Raw genomic sequence first — 20,613 nt, forward strand, 5'->3', positions numbered from 1 at the left:
ATTATCATAAACCTGTTTCAGTGCATGCAAGCGAGTGAGACAGAGAGCGAGCGCGCGCGTGTGCGTGTGTAAAGAGAGTGAGCAGAGGGGGTGTGCAGCGGGGCATGGGCCGCTCTCAGAGACCACTGAACTGAGTTTTCAACAGATGTTGAAATGTTGTTTCCAGAGAATTACTCCAGCCTAAAATAGTCTAGTCTTGTATATTAAGTTTAGATTCAATGAGAGTTCCTTGACATTTAAATTAGGTAAATAAGTGAAAAATGTGCTTTAAACCCCAACTAAAATAGATAGAAAGTGTTTACTATATCTACTATATATCCTCAAGGAAGAGCAGTTTCATATTTCACTGACAGGTCCTCAATAAAAGGTATGCTTCGTTACCTCTAGTGATCAAATTACACCATCATCTTCAGTAAAACTGCACACATTTGTTATTGGTCTTTTTCAACTTCAGTTAAACAAGGTGCCACTTAAGTAAAAACCTTGTGTGAAAAAGATGTTTTAGGATTTTGCACAGCAGATGTCCAGTGCCAAGAGACAAGATAATATCTGACATATCTGCTCATGCCAAAGGCACCTTTTATCCTCCCCATTCAGAGAACCTATCATATGTAACTCTCACTGAGCAATAAGACAAGCTTGTTAGAATAACTCTCAGGGTTATACAGTTGTTTTGCTACCATCCACAGCCATATTTTGAATAGAGACATTTCATATTTGTGATTTCTGGTTATTTTTGATAGAGTAAATAAGCAGACAGATGTAATGTGGTCTCTGCAGAAAAGCTAAATCAACTGAAATACAAACTAGATTTGTTTGGTTTTGATGTCCCCTGCTGGCGAGAAAGCATTACTGCAGCAATAGACTTCCAAATAAAATGAGATGAATGTAGCTTTTTAATGTTTTTATTGTTGCTGGAGGCTCTAATACAATATGAATCATAAGCTTTACAAAATAAACAAAACAAAACACAACAAAAGATCCCTCCCCTCTCCCAAAACGTAAATGGTCAAAAACGTCCGGCAAGACGGAAAGACAAACTGCAACCCCCAACAAAGACCATGGTGATAGGAGAGTCGAAGAGCTAAACACAGAAAAGGGGGGATGCAAATCGTCATGTTATACACAGTGTAAGAAAGGAGACTTAATGACATGGGTATACACAGTGAATTGAACAGTCCGTCCCTACGTTTTATCAGTCTACATCTCCATAGTGGAACGAAGAGCAAACCATTTTGACCAATCTGTATATTACAAATCCAAGGGGCACCATCTTACCCTTCCCTCATCACTACATCACCCTCTCACCCTTCCCTCATCACTACATCACCCTCTCACCCTTCCCTCATCACTACATCACCCAGAAAAATGAAGTTACACTGACAGTTACAGTTTGATACAGATATATCAAGGGGTGGCTGTGACACATTTTGTTACAATGGGTGCACTAAAGAAAAGAGTTGGTGGTGTAAATTATGACTATTTGATAGCCCAGCCAAGCCTACCCCGCCTACAGTACAGTCTGTGTCCATTCATGTCCCTCAGTCATAGATGGGAACAAGGTCCATGTCAAGGTCAGGGTCAACAGAACCAGTCCTCTGGACACAAGAACTGGGAGAGCTACAGGGATTTTAAACATTGCCGTCACTGTAAGATTATTATTAACCGTCATAATACTATCAATATATTCAGATACACGAGAGAGAAGAGTCAGAGAGAATTAGAGAGGGTGAATGTCTTCATAAAGAAAGAGATGCCTCAAAAACAATGCGTGAAGAAACAAAACCAAATAAAAAGCATTTTCTCCTTTTTTTGTTTTTCCACAAAATGAACAAGAGTGCAGCACTGGAACAGGCATACAGGGATGGAGGGAGAGACGTACAGAAACAGAAAAAAAAATGGCAGAGGTGAGGTGGAGAAAGTGAGAGAGAGAGAGACAGACAGACATACAGAGAGAGAGAGAGACAGATAAAAGAACAACAGCATCTCTAGCTTTGCTGTTTACGCTTGAGCGCCAACATCAGGTCGTTCTTGAGAGCCTCCTGCTTCGACTTGTCGGCCAGAGTCTGAACACTCCTGAGACAAAAGACACAATGAGACAGGGAGTTAGGGTGTGTTTGATGAGAGAGAGAGAGCACGATTCAGGTTAGGGTCAATTAAATGCAAGGACATGACAGTCTCCAGTTTTCCTGTGGAGACAAGATGGCTGGGTTAGGTGGGTTAGATAAATAATGCATTACTACACCCTCTAGTCCACGCACACATTGCCTATTGCCCACTGGACATTAATGTTTAGTCAGGTCAGATATTCTGGAGCATGACATCATGCGGATATTGTGTGGTAAGCAGCTTACTGTTCATTGTTAGGCCTACAGTGAACCATCCTTCTTTTATGAGATGTGTGATAGTCCAGTGAGTCAGTCACACGCGCACACACAGAGTAAACAATCCAGCATGCTCAACTCAGAGCACACATGAAGTGTACCCATTTGCTTCCTCAGCAGGCACGTACACACACACACAGCTGCAAAAACAGACGCTCTCTCTCGAGATGTCTCCATGCCAGGCTTGTACCTCTGGCCCTAGTCTATGAAGATCTGGCGCTGGGTGAGGACCTGAGACAGCTCCTTCTGGAGCTGCCGGTACTTTTGGTTATCAGGCAAAGAGTCAATAGATCTGGAGCACAGAGGAGAGGAGAGGGACAGACAGGAGGAGGAGGAGGAGGGGGGAGAAGAGACCGGAGAGAAAAGGAAGTTGAGGAGACGAGGAGCGTGACGAGAGGGGAGAGGAGAGGGAAGGTTGAGGAGGTGGAGAGTGAGAAGGAATCATTGAGGGAGACAGAGACAGAATAGAAAGAGGTAGGAAGAGGAGAGACAAGGAATTGAGGGAGGTTGATGAAGAGGGAGATGAAGAAAAGTGAGAGGGAGGAGGGAGGATTCAAAACAAAAGTGGGGAGGAGAAGTAAACAAGGAAGAAATGGAAAAACGAATAAAAGGACACATAGGAGGTATGGTACAGTGTGGAGCAAACGATGAGGGAACATGATGTCAAACAGGACGATTGAGTCCGACTCAATGGTAGGAATGAAAACAAATGAAGGAGAGTGTGACTAGGAAGCACAGAGAGGGACCGTCTCAAAGTGAAAGATGGAGCCATAAGCCACAAGAAATGATACCTTTAACCCTGGTGATCAAACCCACAGAATACCCAGCTTGTTCGTCAACTAATACACTTGAATGCGTTTCTGGGAGTGTGTGTGTGTGGATGTGCAAGTGTGTACACCATACCTCAGGCCGTTCACAATGTCCTTGGTCTTCGAAAAGTAGATCTCGTTGAGAGTGGAGCGGATCTTGTTCTCCATATCCTGAGGACAGAAACCAACCTGCTGATGTCTACAAACCCCTCAGAATGCACCTCAGCCTCGTCACTGAACCAAGGCAGCAGCAGTGGCTAAATAGGTCCAGCAGACGACTAATTAGACACTGGGAGTGTCTAGTAGTTCTACCTACCTCAACCAGGCGGCCGATGTTGGCGATGTGTGGTGAGGACTCTCCCACAGTCTCGTCTTTCTCCATCTAGAAGAGGAGCAGCAGGACAATGAGGACCCACATCAGACAGACGAGTCATGGGGCCAACTGAGAACCATGTGACACATCTAGGAATACATGAATCAAACAGGCGGGGTTCTCTTCTCTCACACTCGCAGTCAGTCTTACACACGCGTGGACACACACACACAGACACACACCTGTCTTGTAAGACTGCCGCCGAGATTCATGGTTCCGGAGCCAGTCTTGGTTGTCTGGAGCCACAGCATCACAGTGGAGGTGAGTTTATAGTGAGCTGTACGTCCACTGGACTTCTCCTACACACACACACACACACACACACACAAAATCAAAAGTCATATCATAATGAGGCTCTCACATAGATTCGTTAGTTGGTAGCAATATAAGTTGGCTTTCATGCCATTACAAAGCATGCATCTAGCTGAATGTCTTCAAATTGCAGTTCTCCTCTTGGAAACCCCATTACCCACAGTTCCCTCACCTGCACCTCCACCACATGGATGGAGTCCCAGCATCCCTTGATTTTCTTGGATCCGTCTCCGGCCTTCTTGATGAGGATGACCCCGGCAAAGCCGTGATCCAAGTCCCAGAGGTACACAGAGGACACGCCACCCTCGAAGTACCTGGCAACCAGCGACATAGACAGTAGTCAGGGTATGCTGCAGAATTTCATGGTGGTGCTATGACCCGAGAGCAGACTCCTAATCTGTCTGGTGGTGGGCTGTTTGTTTGTGAGGCTGGCCGGATGAATTGTACTGCCACTGGTTTAACGGTACTTGTACATGGGCTACCTAATGTGACTGGTGTTGGTGTACTGGTAAGAGATACCAGTGTGATGTGCTGGTGAATTCAGGAACTCACAGGTCTCTGTACTGGTCAAAGGCATTGTTGGCCTCCACCTCCAGTTTTCTGAGCCGAGCAGAGGGCATGGCGCCATCATCGATGGGAGGTTCATACTTATTACTCCACGGGGATCTGAAACACAGCACCAATATGTTCCTTAATACTATGTCATACACAAGAGGGAAACATGCATGCAAGCTACTGCAACAATAACTCAAGGCTGAACTGTAGAAAGAATCTGTGAATGAATCCTTCCTTTGGTAAATCGCAGATTAGACATGATCTGAACAGCAACAGAACATAGGAACACTTGCATCGTTCAGATCACATGACCACCACATGACCCTTCAGGGAAGGAACAAAGAGTCTAAACAGTGGCAAACTGTTAGAAGGTGAGGAGGGCTGATTCCTGTCTCTGACCTGTAGGAGTCTCCGTCTCGGTTGTAGTCACACAGCAGGTAGTCTTTACCCACCACCTTGTCACGGGCGATCTTCAGGGGCTGGTCCACAGAGGAGAGCAGGTCCTCGCACAGACTGGGAACCTGGAGACACACAATCATGTTACAGCTACAGCACCCGCACCATTTACTTTGGGGGAAGAGAGGGGGGGGGAGAGACAGGGAGAGGGAGAAAGAGAGGGAGAAAGAGGAAGAGATAACTGGAAGAAAGAACTCAAACAGAGAGCCTTGTCTGTCTATTCAACCCCCCGTTAACAGATGCCAACTCTGCCGTGAGGGGGAAAGTGCCAGACGGCAAGGGTAGCCAAACCTTGGTGAGCGTGAGAAACAGAGGGAACAGGAAGACTGCCATATGATATCCCTAAATTACAATGTGGTGAAAATAAGTTTAAGCTGTTGTTTTTTTTCCCCTCTCCTCTATATACCATATTTACTTGAGAGTTAGGCATAATCTGAAGAAATTGTAGTGGGAGAAGGAGCAGGGAGAAGGAATTGTGGAATCAATGTGAAATGTGAGTCTGAAGGGATAAGAAGGTAAGAGGGTACAAATGACTTCTCACAAACGGACATGGACCCCTCCTTCCCAGCCCCCTCAGGGGGAACACACAGACACAATGGAGGTCTTTTATCTTGAGACAGCCTCACACAACGGGCAACACCATGGAGGGAGAGGTAGAAAAATTGTAGGAAAAAGACGTAGACAAAAGGGAAGGAGGTCAGAGAAGTTGAAAAAGTAAGAGGAAGGAGAGAGAAAGCACAGAGGTGAACTCAAACTATTCCAACCAGTCAGGGAAGTAAAGAGAATGAATGTGCCCCGTGTGGGTAACTGACAGGTTTGTTAATGTTTGCTAACAACCAGACACAATACAGCGTGTGAAGAGAGAGCAAGGTGCCCAGGGCAAAGAGGTGTCAAAGGGGATAGGAGAGGAAGGAAGGCAGGCAGGCAGGGGTTTGAATGGAAAAACAAAAAAGAACAAACAGTGGACACAAGTGTGATTTGATTTCTGTCTAAATCTTCCGCTTAAACTGTCAGAATCAATGAAAGGCACTATGGGTAGACATGCAGCATAGATCTGATACTGAGTAAGTGTGTGGAGCAAGTTGAAACTATTTGAAATAGTTTCAAATAGTTGAAAATCTCCCTTTGACAGGTCCCTAGCACTACATTTCTTAACAGTAGACATTGTGAAAGGAATGGATTCAGAACTTAAATCGGACTCCATCTCAAGTTTTATTTCAAGCAAAGTCACTTTCTGGATCAGACTAAAGGGTTCCAAGATCATTCTTAAAGTAATGAAATGATGTCAATAAATGCTGAGCATGTTTCATGAAACACATTCCTTCAAGAGCACCGGGGAAGATATGAAGCTTTGAACATATATCGCCATGTAGCCCTCAGATTCACAGGGGGTTAGGTCACCGCTGTGTGTACTGGGCGGTGATATGTTGTGCTTCTGCGTGACTCACCAGGTCAATGAGGTCGCTTAGGTTCTTCTCGATCTGCTGGGGAGGCAGACGCCTCATCAAGTCCAGGGCACAGTCCAGCTGCTGGTCATTCTGGAACACACACACGCAGACCCACTTTAACACACAAACATCTGAGATGCTAAAACATTGGCAGCCACTTCTGAAGTACTCTGAAGTAAATTCTCAGCCTCATATATCTGTCAAAAGGCATTAGTATTACTCATAAAAACTAGTGCTCCTCACCAAACGTGTACCACAGTTTCTGTCTTTTGCCGTTAGAGCTAGCGCACATAGGCTTATAACCATATCACGGTTACAGTGATAAAGGACTGCTTCGCTCTACAGAAGGACATTGGTGTGGTGAAGTTATGTAGGGTTATTCACACCCTGGCAGGCGACAACAGCACTTGAAGATTATGGCAACAACCATCAATCCCAGGTCCCCCGTGGTCCAAGAGGTTATCACTTTCTACTGTGTGATGAATCCTCATCAAAGCACAAATACTACGAGAGAGAGAGAGAGAGAGAGAGAGAGAGAGAGAGAGAGAGAGAGAGAGAGAGAGAGAGAGAGAGAGAGAGAGAGAGAGAGAGAGAGAGAGAGAGAGAGAGAGAGGAAGTTCTAGGGTTTCCCTTAAATAGTCATCTTGCATGGGATGTAATAGCCTTGGGGCCTCTAAAAGTGATTCCTAAGTCATGGGTCTACTCCAAAGAGATCCATTACTAAGAGGGTTGGCTAAAGCCAGTTCTAAAGGCTGCTAATCACACATTGGTCTTGTATAGGCCTATGGTGGCTCACAAAAAGCCTACTTTGGAACATTTCAAACAACCATTTCCTACAAACTGATTGTTTGGTTGCCACAGCGTGCAATTTGATGTTATCAGGAAGTGTCAACATTTTCACAGGCAATAGGATTGCTTTGGCGCTCATAAATGACAACTTGAGTTAGCGACTGTATTCCACCCTTTATCTGTCAAAGAGCTAGACTCTTTACAACAAATGGGCATCCATCGGTGATCCAAATTTTAAAGTTAGATGTCAATTGTGAATTTTCACTAAGGGCTAATATAGCTTATTGCTTGGGGGATAGGCTATGGCTTTTTTTTTTTGCTATGCCATCTTTGATTTGGTAAACAAATGTCATCAGACATCCAAAACTGGAAATTTCGTAGTCTTTACTTATAATGTAGGCCAAGTTTGCCAAAGCTTAATGATTTATTGTTCAGAGTTTGCATCAGACAGGGGACATAGCAAAGCCGGCTCCAGGGTGTTCTGTCTCTCACTTAAATATGCATCGGGAGAGCAGGATATCAGTGAGCAGGAAAGGACAGGCCAGCCACAACATGAAACGCCTGAGAATGTGCTGGGAGATTCTAATTCTCTGTTAGCCTATAGCTAGCATAAGGACAAACCTATTTAAAAATTAAAAGTTATATGCTGGTGATGACACTGGAGCTACTAGCTGGAAATGTATGTCACTTTTCAATTCTTATGTTTTTAAGAATTAAACAGTCAGCCTTACTGTTGTTGAACAAAAGTAGAGCTAAATGCTGAACCCTTATGGCAACCTATGAAGGAAATCTGAACTGCAAGGAAATAAACAGCCTGTTCTGAGTCTGTTGAAATCATCCGTGTCTAATTCTTTGAACAAACCAAAGCAATGGCTCCTTTCTAGCCTGTATGTTCTACCACAAAGCATGTTATCCAGAGCAAGCAATGATCGGCTGGAGTATTAGATGACAACTAGTCCATTCTGTACTGAGTAACCTAGCGTTAATGAAAACCTTAACAACCAAGAATCCTATTTACTTTGATGCACACAAGGTACAATTCAATGTCGAATCGCAAACTGACATGATATTATATTAGGGCCTGTTGAAATTGCAAAACAGCAAACTGAAGACACCATTGCCATCCAAAAGCCACTCCAACTATATAGCTTTAAAAAAAAAATGATAAGGCTCGGACAATGATTCCCTGTAAATGAAATGCAACCAATGCAAACAAAGCCATCATATAAAACAGTTGATTAACCAAAACAGCTACAGACCCACGTATAACATGAGCAGCTGGCCAACAGAGTACCACACACAACCTTTCTCTAAACAAACTCACTCTGGGATTCCCCTGAACATAGCAGAAATCCAGTCAGTGTCTTGTAGGTCCCATCTCACTCATCAGAGCACTATTTAGACTGTCCTAAATAAGCTCTCAGTCTATGAATCTGTCTCCTCCAGCCGACACCTGCGCTCCCTGACACAATGTTTACCGACGCCCCTGTCTGGATGTAAACACTCGCACGCACCAACAACCCCAGGGGCCGGATGGAGGCAGTGGGAATGGGCCAACAGGATGGATGAGGTGAGGTTAGGGGAGAGAGAGTGGGCGGCTGGAGAGACAAACCATCTGGTCCAGAAGCATAGGAATGAACACGTATCACTACAAGTGTGTGAGACAGGGGGAGGGTTGGTCAAAACGACATTTGTGGAGTTTGCAAAACAGTGTGTATAGAGTGGACAGGTGAGTTCAAGTGTATCTACGTATCTATGTATCTACTTCCAATCAAACCAAATGATTCTATTGATGACTGCTGATAATAACTTCACCAAGGATAATCAGTTTTAAAACAGTAAGTCTGCCCAACAGTGATTGAGTGCACAACACTAGGAATAAGAAAGACAACCTGTGCAAAATACATGCCTGGGTGACTACTGTGATTCATATACATTACATTTAGTCATTTAGCAGACGCTCTTATCCAGAGCGACTTACAGTAAGTACAGGGACATTTCCCCCGAAGCAAGTAGGGTGAAGTGCCTTGCCCAAGGACACAACGTCATTTTGCACGGCTGGGAATCGAACTGGCAACCTTCAGATTACTAGCCCGACTCCCTCACCACTCAGCCATCTGACTCCCCCATATACAATGAACAGTGTTGTAAGACAGCCAGTAAAATTGTGAATATGTCTGGCTATTTAGCATAACATAACCGAAACTCAGTATCTGACATGGGTAGGCAAAGTTAGAAGTGGAGTAGCTTGCTTGCACTTCTAGCTACACGTCAATCCATTGGGAATGGGCGGAGCAGGCTGATTATAGCGACAGGCAAACCAACGCATGTACTATTTTAACACTGGGGTGTATGTCTGCCGGAGGAGGGGGTTACGACGTTAGCTAGAGGGTGGGAGACCCTCCGTCCATGATATTTGTGCCTAATCCAAAACATCCTGCAGATAGCTAGCAAGCTAACCACTAGCTAACGTTTACTAATACAATACACGGACAAGCAGGGTTATTTTGATTGCGTTGAAGTTACAGTCAGTAACTAACCCAGTCGTTAAGTTAATTCATATTAGCTCACTACGCTAGATGATTGGTGTGCTTGAATTGCTATGCAATCGTCTCGCAACAGCACTTCCTATAAAGGGCAGTTAGCATGGCGTAGCCTTTTTGCTAATATCCCTCAGTAGCACTAGCTAGAAGCCCTACCAAAACTAGCTGACTTGCTAGCAACCCATCCCCATTCCTCCAACTCGCCTCCGCGGCCTTACCATGTCTGCGGCGTTCTGTGAAGATCTCAGACGGGGGAAATTAAATCACCGTTAACTTTAGACTTTCGTTTTATTGTGCTTGCACGACTTGTTCTTCTATATTATTGCTGTTTTAATCCCCGCCGAGTATAAGATGTTTCTTTTCGCCTCCCTCTCAGAACCCAACCCTGTCAGCGAATTCACTTCCTCAACCGGGGTACAGGAAGGGGGCCGGAGAAAACAACAGAGAATGCATGTCCGGGTCACTGTACTCCTTCACTATAACAGCCAATCGTAGTGGAGTAAGTTAGGTATTGCCAAGTATGGAAAGAGAGGAGTGGTGAGCGGAAAATTATTTTGCATGAACAGAGAGGGCGATAGAGTATTTAATTTTTTGTGTATCATAAAACACGTCCCAAATCAAAATAGCAATCCCATTTATTGAAAACGCATGTAACCTTGGCAACATTTAGGATTACATTTGTGGAAATACAAATGTTCCCGTGATGTTATCGTACAAACAAGATGGGGTTCATATATTCTTTCATTTATTTTGAATATTCTCTAAATATGATGAAACCAAGCTGTGCTGCATGTATCCTCCACGATCCGAAACTGAAACCAGTGTGGTTCCACTGTGAGGTTCACAAAGATTTTTGTCGTGAAGTCAAAAATATAAACTGCAGATTTCAAGTTTCACGTTTTTTATTGTCAGGTGCACAGATCAACACAAGGTCAGACTGGGCACTGAAATTCTTGGGGCAAGACAACGCAAGCTACCCGGCATAACATAACATATAAGTACTAAGAACATAGATTACATCTATGATAAGCTAAAATCAATCAATATAAATAAAATAATTATTAACCTCCTAAATATACAAAATAGTATGCAATATACATACAATATACTAGACCTCTAATACACATAATGACCTGTACTAACCTTATAGACCTAACTAACCTAATATGAATTTCAATATTAGAGGATAGTATATATATTTTGAAGCTGATAACTATCAATTGAGATGCGTATATCAAAGGAATGCAGTCACAATATTCATGTGGACATGTCAAGGATGAAACTAACTGTACTGTTTTTTCTGACATCAAATAGATGTGATAATTCTGTGTAACACCTTGTCTGAGACAAACGTCCCTGCGTGCAATGGGATTGAGAGAGGAAAGTAGGAAACCGTTTTCAGTGTGCAGGGGTGACTACAGTGGTACTGCAATGGACAATATGAACTGTAACTTTTCCTGCATCACACCTCTGCCTTGTATGTTTTGCCTTTGTAAGCGATGTAGAAAATCACGTGACCCTTCTTCTCGCGAGTTGTGGTACTTGTGAGGTAGCTGAAAACATGGCGGATGAACACGGGCGGAAATGGGATCGTTGTCTGGCTGATAGCGCTGTGAAATTAGGTAAATATTTAGTTTTTTGTGTCGCTGTTCAGTGGTATTTGAATTCAGCATGGGGTCTGGGGAGAATTTACATCTGGAGCTTGGTTCTTTGCTTATAAAACAGCCAAAACGGGTCACCTGTCAAAGCATGGCGGCCATTTACCGGTGAGGTCAAATAGCTTAAACATTGACTTTCAAACACATACCTATGCAGAATACACATTTTTTGTGAACAACTTGTCATTGAAACTAAAACCCATGTTGAATCCGGACCAAGGAACGTCAGGTTGGTGCATATTTCCAAGCTCTGTGTCCGTGTGGCGCACCCTCATCTCGTGCCCTTCACATCCCCATTCATTTAAACGGTGTAGTATACTAGAGCGTATACTAGCAAAATCTTCCTAAATGTCTAAATAGGCGTAGAAACACTAAGTACTCTACTATTATAGTTTCTAGGAGTCGAGAATCGTTAAGAAATGTTGCAACGAAGGTATCAGGGAAAGATGCAGTTCTGATGAGGGATAGGCCTACCTACAACTGATCTACAGTAGATTCTAGTTAGTGTCGTTTTTCAGTTTGTGCAAATATGAGTAACAACTCATAAATTAGTTTGTTGTGTCTAATCAGCGAACAAACTGACACACAAACAGTGAATTGTGGTTATTATGAGCAGCTGAAGCATGGCTTTGCTGTAGGCTATGTCATGTAAGGCCCTCTTGTGGTTTCAGAATGATCTGAAACTTTCAGTCACATCGTTTTAATAATGACATTGGTATTACTTTGAGTTTGATGCTATGATGAGGTCCAACACTACTCTCATCTGTCTTTCAGTGGGAATATAGAGTCCACGTTCACAATTTGCTAACATACATTACATTTAAGAAAAGGAAGAAAAAAAACATTTTCATAACCTATTCCATTGGTTTAATTGCTCTGGGCAAATGAAATTAAACAGCACAAGTTTTTGTACTGCACCCGTGTATTAAAGTCAGGTGCATAATAATCCATCCTTTTTGCATTATCCTGAACTAGAAGGTTATGAAATCACAATGCCCCAGCAGGGAGTTTTTTTTTACAGCAGGACTGTTAAGCACAGCTAGACAGACCCAACAGATGAGAATGAGGCTGAATCCACAGGCAGTGAAGGAGGGGGAAGGAAGAGGGAAAGGTAGAATGAGAGCAGAGGGAGCCTGACAGTATGCTTGTATTTAGAAGTTAAATCTGCTACAGATCTGCTTTCATATTTGGCATACTCTCCTGTTATTCTGCGAGTAGACTATCGCCTGGAAAGGGGGGAGGAGAGGGAGGAGGAGAACTGGAAAGAAAGAGACGGGAGTGGAACTGAGAAGACAGAAAAGTAGACTGCATAAATTTGTACTTGGACTGGAATGAGGGAGCAAGAGAGAGAGGCAGGAGAGGAGAAGTTGTGTGTTGGCCGTAATAAAGATGTGGGATGTTTTTTTTTGCTTTTGTGGTCTTGTTTGACATTTGTAAGTTGTGTAATAGAGAGCACGGAGTCTGAGTACTCTGGCAGTGGCATATCGGTCATGCTGCATAGCTCTCTGAATCCAATTAAGAGGCAAAGGGGCCCAAATGGTTGGTTTTATGTGTTTCTGTGCTTTGCTGGCTGGCCCAACATTGGGTGGGGCGCGGCCCACAGAGAGGTGAAGCTAAGCACACAAACACATTCTTCCTCCAGCTCCCCCTCTGGCCGCACTGAGCGCCTGGATGTCTGTCTGCGTCTTTCTGGATACCTCTGTCTTGTCTCTGTTGCTGTTTGTTTGCCCACAACTCTGACCCAGACATGGGGTTCACCATTCACCCATGTCATCAGTGTTTCCCAACCACATCTCTCTGGGTCGATCCATCAATCATTTTGAATTTTTCCCCCCAGTTTATTTCTTATCAAAATGCTCTGAAGCGAGTAAGGAATGATATTATTGTTCTAGCATGGGTCTTTTCATCTTAGTATGCTCTCAAGATTATTTCTGGGCCATTGTGTAGTCCTCTTTTCTCCCTCTCTCCACTCCTCCCTCCCTCCTACACTAATGAACGCAGTCTGGCTGACAGGTGCTGTTTACCAGCTAAAGGGTCAAAGGTCATTCAGCTTTATACATTCACCTTGTTAGAACAGATTTACTTCCTATTTCACTGTGTGTGTGTGTGTGTGTGTGTATCTGTCTGTCTGTCCAAGGATGGAAGAGTGTGTCTGTGGATAAGTTGACTTGGCTCACGATGCTCCTCTTTGTCTGTTTTTCCCATGCCTCTATTTAGCAACCGGCCTTGGCGTGGGTATTGTTTTCTCAGTCCTTTTCTTCAAACGTGAGTATTGCATCATGTTTCAGAGAATCTGCTACTTTTACTCCCAGTTAATTCAGTCAAATGTACCTCTAATGTCAAATGATTGGCCGCCTCTTTGTTCTGTTCCCAGGACGCACATGGCCAGTGGCGTTTGGCTCAGGTGTGGGACTGGGCATGGGCTACTCCAACTGCCAGAATGACTTTAGGTCTCCATACCTGCTGCATGGCCAGATGGTAAAGGTCAGTGGACCAAATAAGCACAGCATGTCACACAACACTGCAACTGTAAAACACAGCATGTTGTCAGACTAACTTAACTTAGAAAAACAAGTTAAGGTCTGTTGATTATTAGTAATTAAAAGTTGTTTTGTGTATTTTCTTCTTTTAGGATCAGTAGAGGAAGAAGTGGAAGCTGATTTAGAAGTAGCTTCTTTTGTTCGTTAAAATTGTATCTGTTTTCTTTATCGTTTCTCTTTTTCTTTGGATCCTCGCACTAAATGGAGTTTACTTTGCTGCCCTATGTAATTACTGTGTCTCTCAACGGGCAGGCAGTGTCTATTTAATAAAGTTATGAAGAATTATACAAAAATCCTTTTTCTTTTTTCTTGTATGTACAGTGTAAAATGAGTTGTGTGTGTGTATAAGAAAGAACATGCCTATTTCTGAAAGGGTTCTGGCACAGTATGCATGTTGAAATATGGAAAGGAAGAAGGGAAAAAAAGTATTCTTGTGTGTTAATGAGTTGGGAGAGTTAAGCTCCTGCTGTTTTGGAATGGGAGCCAGGTTCAGCACCTGCAGCCCTTAAGGCTGGGGAGCAAAAAAAGACAGTGTTAAGAGAGACTGAAAGCATGGAGAACATTTGGGTGATGGAAGGGGATAGTGATATAGTTTGAAAAAAGATTACTGAAAGGCTGATTTACGCTTAAACACACTTTCTTTGACCAGAAGAGTGTGTGCTGAAGGTGTATTTGAGCTCCTGTTATCTACAAATCTGGACAACATCATACCCGTTTCTTCTTAGTCTCCTAACCTACAATCAGGTATGGAAGTTCCACATGCGTCTTGAAGGAGAGGGATGAACATGTCCATGGAGAGTTCTTCATGAAAGGCGACTATAGGAGTGATCTGTGAGAGTATCTGTATTAGCGTGTGTTTTTGTTGCAAACTCATTTGCTATATATATATATATATGTATAGTGTGTGTGTTTGTCTTTGGAATGATTGTGAGCCTGTGATACATCACGTGTGTATGTGTGTATGTGTCCAGCCCCCTGGTGCAGCAGAATTTGTGGAATGCTCTGGAATGCCATTTCTGGACTGGAGCTCAGCCCTTATTACTAACAGGTGAGCACAGCACTGTGCACGTCTGAACCCACACACACACGTCTGCATCAAGGAAAATACTCTCACACGTATGAACACTCAGTATTACTGATACGTGTAGAAGACTGTTCCCAATCATATACAGTTTTAAGACGGCAAACAGACTTTAACACCACTTTATAGGATTGTATTCACGTTTCCATCATGCAAAACATTCCTTGTCAGTCAAACATAAACAAACTCATTCCTTCACACAAACAAAGGTAAACACAGACACACTCCAGCATATACACTGTACACTTCAAAACCCTTCTTATAAAGAGCTCACATTCTGCTATGCATTAGTCACAAAGTCAGGCATGTCAAGGTCTTCTCAAGGAATGGTTTGGATATCTCACTACTTCCCTTGTCCATCAACGTGTTTGTTAGCAAGTGAAGCGCGTAGCACTGATAGGGGTGCTTATGGACACAATCCAAGCTGCACACCTGCAGGGAGGGTGGGGGTGAGGGGGAATATAGAGGAGGAGTAGGAAAGGGCAGATTGAGAGTTATGGGACAAATGTTTACCTGTCTGTGCATGTCTGACAGATACTCTCCAGGCCATAACTATAATCACACTAATAACATTGCTGTTAATCAAAAAACACCATAAGTTGCCAAGGCTAGTCAGGCAGTGTCAGGATACATCTGTGGTGGAGACAAGCATGTGTAGGGGCGTAAACTACCCTAGCCCACTGATAAAATCATATGACACAAAAAAGGAAGTAGGCAAAAATCACTTAACATGGTCATACTAGTTCTTCATTGATTAAAAGGATATATGGCTCATATTGGTGGAAAAAATGATTGGTTGTTTGACCTGAAATGGAGAAGAGCTACCTCTCAGAGACGGCAAGAACTGAAACCCACCAAACTCGTGTTTCTCCTCCCGTTTTCCTTCGTCCAACTGTCGCAGCGGGAATTCTGTCTGGTGGCACTACCGCGCCCAAGGCATTCCCAAATTAAACGACCTCAACCCAGGCAAGAAACATTGCAGAGCTGCTGAATGCGAGCAGCGTTTTGTGTGGAGAATTAGTGGACACACTCAGACTTGAAACGACAGGAAGAGGACGAAGGGGAGGGACAGGCTTGATGGACTGGAGACAGATAGGGTTACTAATGCGCACTATATCCTATCCTTCACCAACGACCGTTTCTCTGACTCTGTCTTACATCGCATGATGTAATTATTGTATAGTTAACTTATGACAAGTGACTCCTGTTTCTTTTTGAGCGGTGTCATAGTTTTCATCTGTTGATTATCTACAGTAGTTCTACTCGCGCATCTCCCATCGTCTCTCCGGTCTCTTACGGAGGGAGAGCTGGGAGACACTGCGGCGGGCTAATAGAGGTCTCTACTGCATAGTGGTCGGTTGGCATAACGCTGACTCAACTAACGGTAAGTAGTTTCTTTTAACGCTATACTGTTTATATATTGTGCTATGGCCAGACCATCAGGCTTTTGGTTCATACTCCGTTTAGATTAGATTCCAAACTTTTTGGAAAGGATATGACAATTTGACAAGTAAGATAATTGATCCCTGTAGGGTGCTAAGGAACTTCCCATGACGAATCTATGTTGACGGTGTCTATTAGTATTCAAATGTATGTTTTAATTTCCCCGGAACTGTTGTATACCTCAGTTTCATTTTTTGATGACGCAGTAGCCAAGTTTGTAGTTTTGCAAACATTTTATAACCCGTCCTACAGTCTATCTATATTGGTTTTAGTACATGGTAGTCTTATTTAAAATGGCAATTCGTTTTAGAAAACTTTCATTCTCTCAACTGTTGCTTCAGGTCTCGGTTTTCATTGTTTTACAGACACGGGGCAGTTGGTCATTTAAGAGCCAAGGATATTGAATCCTTGCGGAATGTTATTTGCGCTTGGAGGACACTGCTAAACGTATTTTATTGTGACACAGTCACGATCACATGGAAGTGATCTAGAGACTGGCTTTGTATGGTGAACACTTTGTAAATGTGGCTACGTGGGTGACCAACTCGTTTTACTGGGAGCAAGAGAGGGCATTTTGTGAATTAGCAATGACGTGAGTGGTTCAAACATGTTTAAAAGAAACGAGAAAGACAAAGAGGGAGAGAGTTTTGTGGACGGGTTGATAGTTTATTAGAGTCAGGTGGTGAGCTATCAAAGCGGACATCCCTCTCTCCCTACCCCCTTCTCCATCTGGGACAGTATGAAACAAGCATATTGTTCCTCTCCAGTCGGCAAGGTTAGAGCCAATTTGGCCATGTGGGCATGCCGTTTATTACCGCCTTTACGTTCAAATGGGCGAGTATAAAGGCGGGATTCAGCGTAACAAAGTAGGATAGGCTTAACCTAATATGACATGTTGATTGTACACATTTAGATTTTGGGGAAATATTCCTGTTTTCACTTCATACAATAAGACACAGTTTGTCAGTAGGCCTATGTCGTTCGAGAATGACGCTCAGGTCATTTTTATGCTCCTTAAGGTGAAGTCATGTGGCAAAGAATTCTGATTTGCTGCGCACTGCTTGCGATGTATTCGGCGGCACCACCCGCGCACATCAACCGTTTGGCGCTGTTCCCTGACAAGAGCGCTTGGTGCGAGGCCAAGAACATCACACAGATAGTTGGGCACACGGGATGCCAGCCTCGCTCTATCCAAAACAGGTCAGTATGTAGAGCTCGCTTTTTTTCTGTCTGTGTCTGTCTGTTAGACATGCATACTCTCACAATACAATACACAGTAACAACTAATTAGCCTTTAATTCACGTCACAAGGTGAATGTTAATTGGCATTTGTTAGACACCCAAACATGAGTGCAGTTTTACTGATGGGGCCTCCAGGGGCACATAACAGCCACCGAGTGGTATAATGGTCTTCCACTTTCTCCCCTTTCCAATGTCTCTCATACCTATCTCTGTATCCACTCTCCAATATATCTCCCCTTTCTCTCCCTGTCCGTCTGGGTCCTTTATCTCCACTTCCTATCCATTCTCTTTCATTCGTTCTCTTCCACTCCCCTTACCCCTTTATCTCTGTGACCTTGTCTCCTCTCAGGGCATGTCTGGGGCAGTGCTTCAGTTACAGCGTTCCCAACACATTCCCCCAGTCCACTGAGTCTCTGGTGCACTGTGACTCCTGCATGCCAGCGCAGACACAGTGGGAGGTGGTAAGTTAGCTGACAGACATGTACATGCAGACAGACACACACACACATAGCTAGAGTTTCATCTGTTTACTTCACAAACTGTCACTACTGAAACCACAGTGAAAAAAGTATACACATCCACTAATAGAACCACACTCAACCACAAACCACTTGCAACTATTTGAGACTTCAGGTATGAGTATGACTATTGATGGTTGTCCCCATTCTGTCTTTAGTTGCCTGTGTTTTGTAGTCAGGGATTCCAGAGACCTAGGACAACCACAGCTTTGTGTTGAGGTGTGTGTTGTTTGGAAAGCAGCCAGGTAGGATAGAAGGTTGAAACTTCAGGTAACGTGAACTCATACTGGAGTGGAAAACGCCTGGTGGATTGTTCCAGAGTATTGGGATATACAGGAATGCCAGGTTACCCAGGGATGATAATGTGATGAATTTTTATGGAACTTTTTATTTTAGTTTCAACAAACCTTTTCCAGAAAGCATAGAAGTGGGTGGATTTGTTTTTTTCAGGGTTTTCAGTTCTGCTGTGCACATGGATTTAACCATGTCTGTGTATTGTCAAAGGGAATCAGATACAGCTCATTGTTCGTTTGGCAGCTGTGTCAAATGTGATTACATTTCTGATCATTTGGGATGAATCCACCGTTCACAGGAACATTGTTGGAAGACTGATGAATAGACTGATGAATAGACCTTGACAGAACTAGTATAAGAGAGAGAGACAGTCGTTGCACACTGTTTACATTACAATAATTCTTGAAAATTAAACATTTTGCGTGCGCGTGCACACATTTTAGTTAGCTCAGATTGACCCCTCCTGGGAGTATGTCTAATCCTTGACCTATGTGGTGTATTCTGTGTATATGTAGGTGACCCTGGAGTGTCCAGGTAGCGAGGACACACCTCGAGTGGACAAGCTGGTGGAACGGATCCTTCACTGCAGTTGCCAGTCCTGCACTAAGGAGGGTGGCCAGGAGGGGGCGCTGATGCAACTGTACCCGTCAGAGGGCACGTTGGATGCCCCCACTCTGCCTGAGGGTCACCTCAGTGCTCACACACATACTCGCTCCCAGTCAGACACGCACTTGCATCACACTCACACACACACGGATCCTCACACGCTAACACACACATCTGATGGAGGATAGTCCTGATCCACTCCTCTGTCTCCATTCACCTTCCAGCCCCATCCCTGTACCACCTCCCTCCATTAGTCTCACAGCTCAGCATCCCGTTATATCAACCCACCAGTGGTTTCTTGATATAACACTTAAAAGCACTATGAAATTAAGACTTCACGTATACACATCCACTAAATCTCCCTAATTCTCAAACTGTTTATTACATATTTGCACATGCATGTTCATGTTGCACTGTCTATAAGACAGCCACAGAACCCATAGGGTTCACATACTGTATCAACCCACCAGCTTGTATACACAATTTGTCATTAATCTTATTTCTGACATGCATTCACAAAATTGTACACCCATGACACAATCATTTTTTGTTACGCTGTAGTATCTATCCATATGTTTTTATCTGCTTTGACATACAATAAATTATAGAGCTAAAATGCTTTTGTCTTGATTTGAATGTTGTACAGTAGGCCTGTATACCAGTTGTGGACATATTACAACAAAATACTGTACCTTTAAATGTTTTTCTCCTGTTGTCGCCTTATTTGTTACATTGTATCGACTAGGTTCTGTGTGTTCTAGAAATGTCACATTAGCCAGCCTAGTTCAGCTGCCACTGGGTATAAAAACAGGCATTAGGTAGACTCTGCTGGTCCCAGCTGGTGCAAAAGTGTACTGCAATTTATTTGCTTAAATAGATATGTAGATGGTGAGTATTCACTTTATTAAGTTCAACAACTTAACACTTGATACCACAATGTTTAGCAGGATCAACAGACTGTTTCAGAAATATGAGTTTGTATTCCTGAAATAAGTTGTTATAACCCTCTATGTCTAGGGAGGAAGAAAGTGCTACCTGAATATAGCAAGGAAGGGAAGACAACTATACGGACACAGGCAGAAAAACTAAATATATATATAAGCATGTGTACATAGCATAAGTATTAAAACATACTTTAAAAAAAAGATAATTCTGCATGCATAGTAATATGTGATCAGGAGATAAATAGTTTACCTCTCATCCGTAAGTCATCTGAACCATCTTTCTCTAGATAACCACTGTTTTTGTTATGTTTGTGTTCTGTGTGATCTTTTTCATAGCTCTTCATTGCCGACAGTTGTCACCATGGACACGGGTGATTTGAGACAGACTATCATGCACGGAACTACTTTAAAGCAGCACAAATGCAGCTCATTAAAATACCTACTTATCACACACATGTACACACACACAAAATAAGAATCCCTATCATCATCACATCTTCTAACTTGTAAACCATAGTTTTTCCGTAGCAAAAGAGCGTCTGCTAAATGACTAAATGTAAATGTAAAAGATTAAAGGTTAAAAACCATTTTATTTTATTTTAACAAAGTAATTCTGAC

At 43.2% G+C, this 20,613-nt stretch overlaps 3 protein-coding genes across 4 annotated transcripts; 2 read left to right on the forward strand and 1 right to left on the reverse strand.

The window, feature by feature from the left end:
• Positions 1-889: 889 nt before the first annotated feature.
• capzb (capping actin protein of muscle Z-line subunit beta) lies at positions 890-10,087 on the reverse strand. 2 transcript variants are annotated; one of them, XM_062464661.1, is made up of 10 exons: positions 9,888-10,087; positions 6,338-6,427; positions 4,833-4,954; positions 4,431-4,544; positions 4,051-4,192; positions 3,749-3,865; positions 3,510-3,575; positions 3,288-3,364; positions 2,575-2,676; positions 890-2,076 (listed from the first exon to the last, which is right to left on the reverse strand). In XM_062464661.1, the coding sequence occupies exons 1-9, from the start codon at positions 9,888-9,890 to the stop codon at positions 2,583-2,585; spliced, it is 825 nt and encodes a 274-aa protein (XP_062320645.1). In that variant the 5' UTR covers positions 9,891-10,087; the 3' UTR covers positions 890-2,076; positions 2,575-2,582. The 2 variants fall into 2 exon arrangements, with proteins under 2 accessions (XP_062320645.1, XP_062320653.1); XM_062464669.1 differs by lacking the exon at positions 2,575-2,676.
• A 1,048-nt stretch (positions 10,088-11,135) lies between these two features.
• LOC134022925 (MICOS complex subunit Mic10-like) lies at positions 11,136-14,138 on the forward strand. Its single transcript, XM_062464675.1, has 4 exons — positions 11,136-11,291; positions 13,545-13,592; positions 13,702-13,811; positions 13,960-14,138. The coding sequence occupies exons 1-4, from the start codon at positions 11,231-11,233 to the stop codon at positions 13,966-13,968; spliced, it is 228 nt and encodes a 75-aa protein (XP_062320659.1). The 5' UTR covers positions 11,136-11,230; the 3' UTR covers positions 13,969-14,138.
• A 1,904-nt stretch (positions 14,139-16,042) lies between these two features.
• Positions 16,043-19,671, forward strand: nbl1 (NBL1, DAN family BMP antagonist). Its single transcript, XM_062464683.1, has 4 exons — positions 16,043-16,332; positions 17,411-17,591; positions 17,983-18,094; positions 18,961-19,671. The coding sequence occupies exons 2-4, from the start codon at positions 17,419-17,421 to the stop codon at positions 19,237-19,239; spliced, it is 564 nt and encodes a 187-aa protein (XP_062320667.1). The 5' UTR covers positions 16,043-16,332; positions 17,411-17,418; the 3' UTR covers positions 19,240-19,671.
• The last annotated feature ends 942 nt before the right edge of the window (positions 19,672-20,613 follow it).

This window comes from Osmerus eperlanus, chromosome 1 (genome assembly GCF_963692335.1).
Source record: "Osmerus eperlanus chromosome 1, fOsmEpe2.1, whole genome shotgun sequence".
Classification (NCBI taxonomy): Eukaryota; Metazoa; Chordata; class Actinopteri; order Osmeriformes; family Osmeridae; genus Osmerus; species Osmerus eperlanus.

Bases quoted from the DNA above. Each gene is read 5' to 3' on its own strand.
- capzb (XM_062464661.1), bottom strand. The intron at 4,193-4,430 runs GTGAGTTCCTGA...GCTGGTTGCCAG, and splicing joins TTTGACCAGTACAGAGACCT to GTACTTCGAGGGTGGCGTGT. The intron at 3,576-3,748 runs GTGTGTGTCTGT...CTCCTCTTCTAG, and splicing joins GCGGCAGTCTTACAAGACAG to ATGGAGAAAGACGAGACTGT.
- LOC134022925 (XM_062464675.1), top strand. From the start codon at position 11,231: ATGGCGGATGAACACGGGCGGAAATGGGATCGTTGTCTGGCTGATAGC. The intron at 11,292-13,544 runs GTAAATATTTAG...GCCTCTATTTAG, and splicing joins TGATAGCGCTGTGAAATTAG to CAACCGGCCTTGGCGTGGGT. The intron at 13,593-13,701 runs GTGAGTATTGCA...TTCTGTTCCCAG, and splicing joins CTCAGTCCTTTTCTTCAAAC to GACGCACATGGCCAGTGGCG.
- nbl1 (XM_062464683.1), top strand. From the start codon at position 17,419: ATGTGGCAAAGAATTCTGATTTGCTGCGCACTGCTTGCGATGTATTCG. The intron at 17,592-17,982 runs GTCAGTATGTAG...GTCTCCTCTCAG, and splicing joins CCTCGCTCTATCCAAAACAG to GGCATGTCTGGGGCAGTGCT. The intron at 18,095-18,960 runs GTAAGTTAGCTG...GTGTATATGTAG, and splicing joins CGCAGACACAGTGGGAGGTG to GTGACCCTGGAGTGTCCAGG.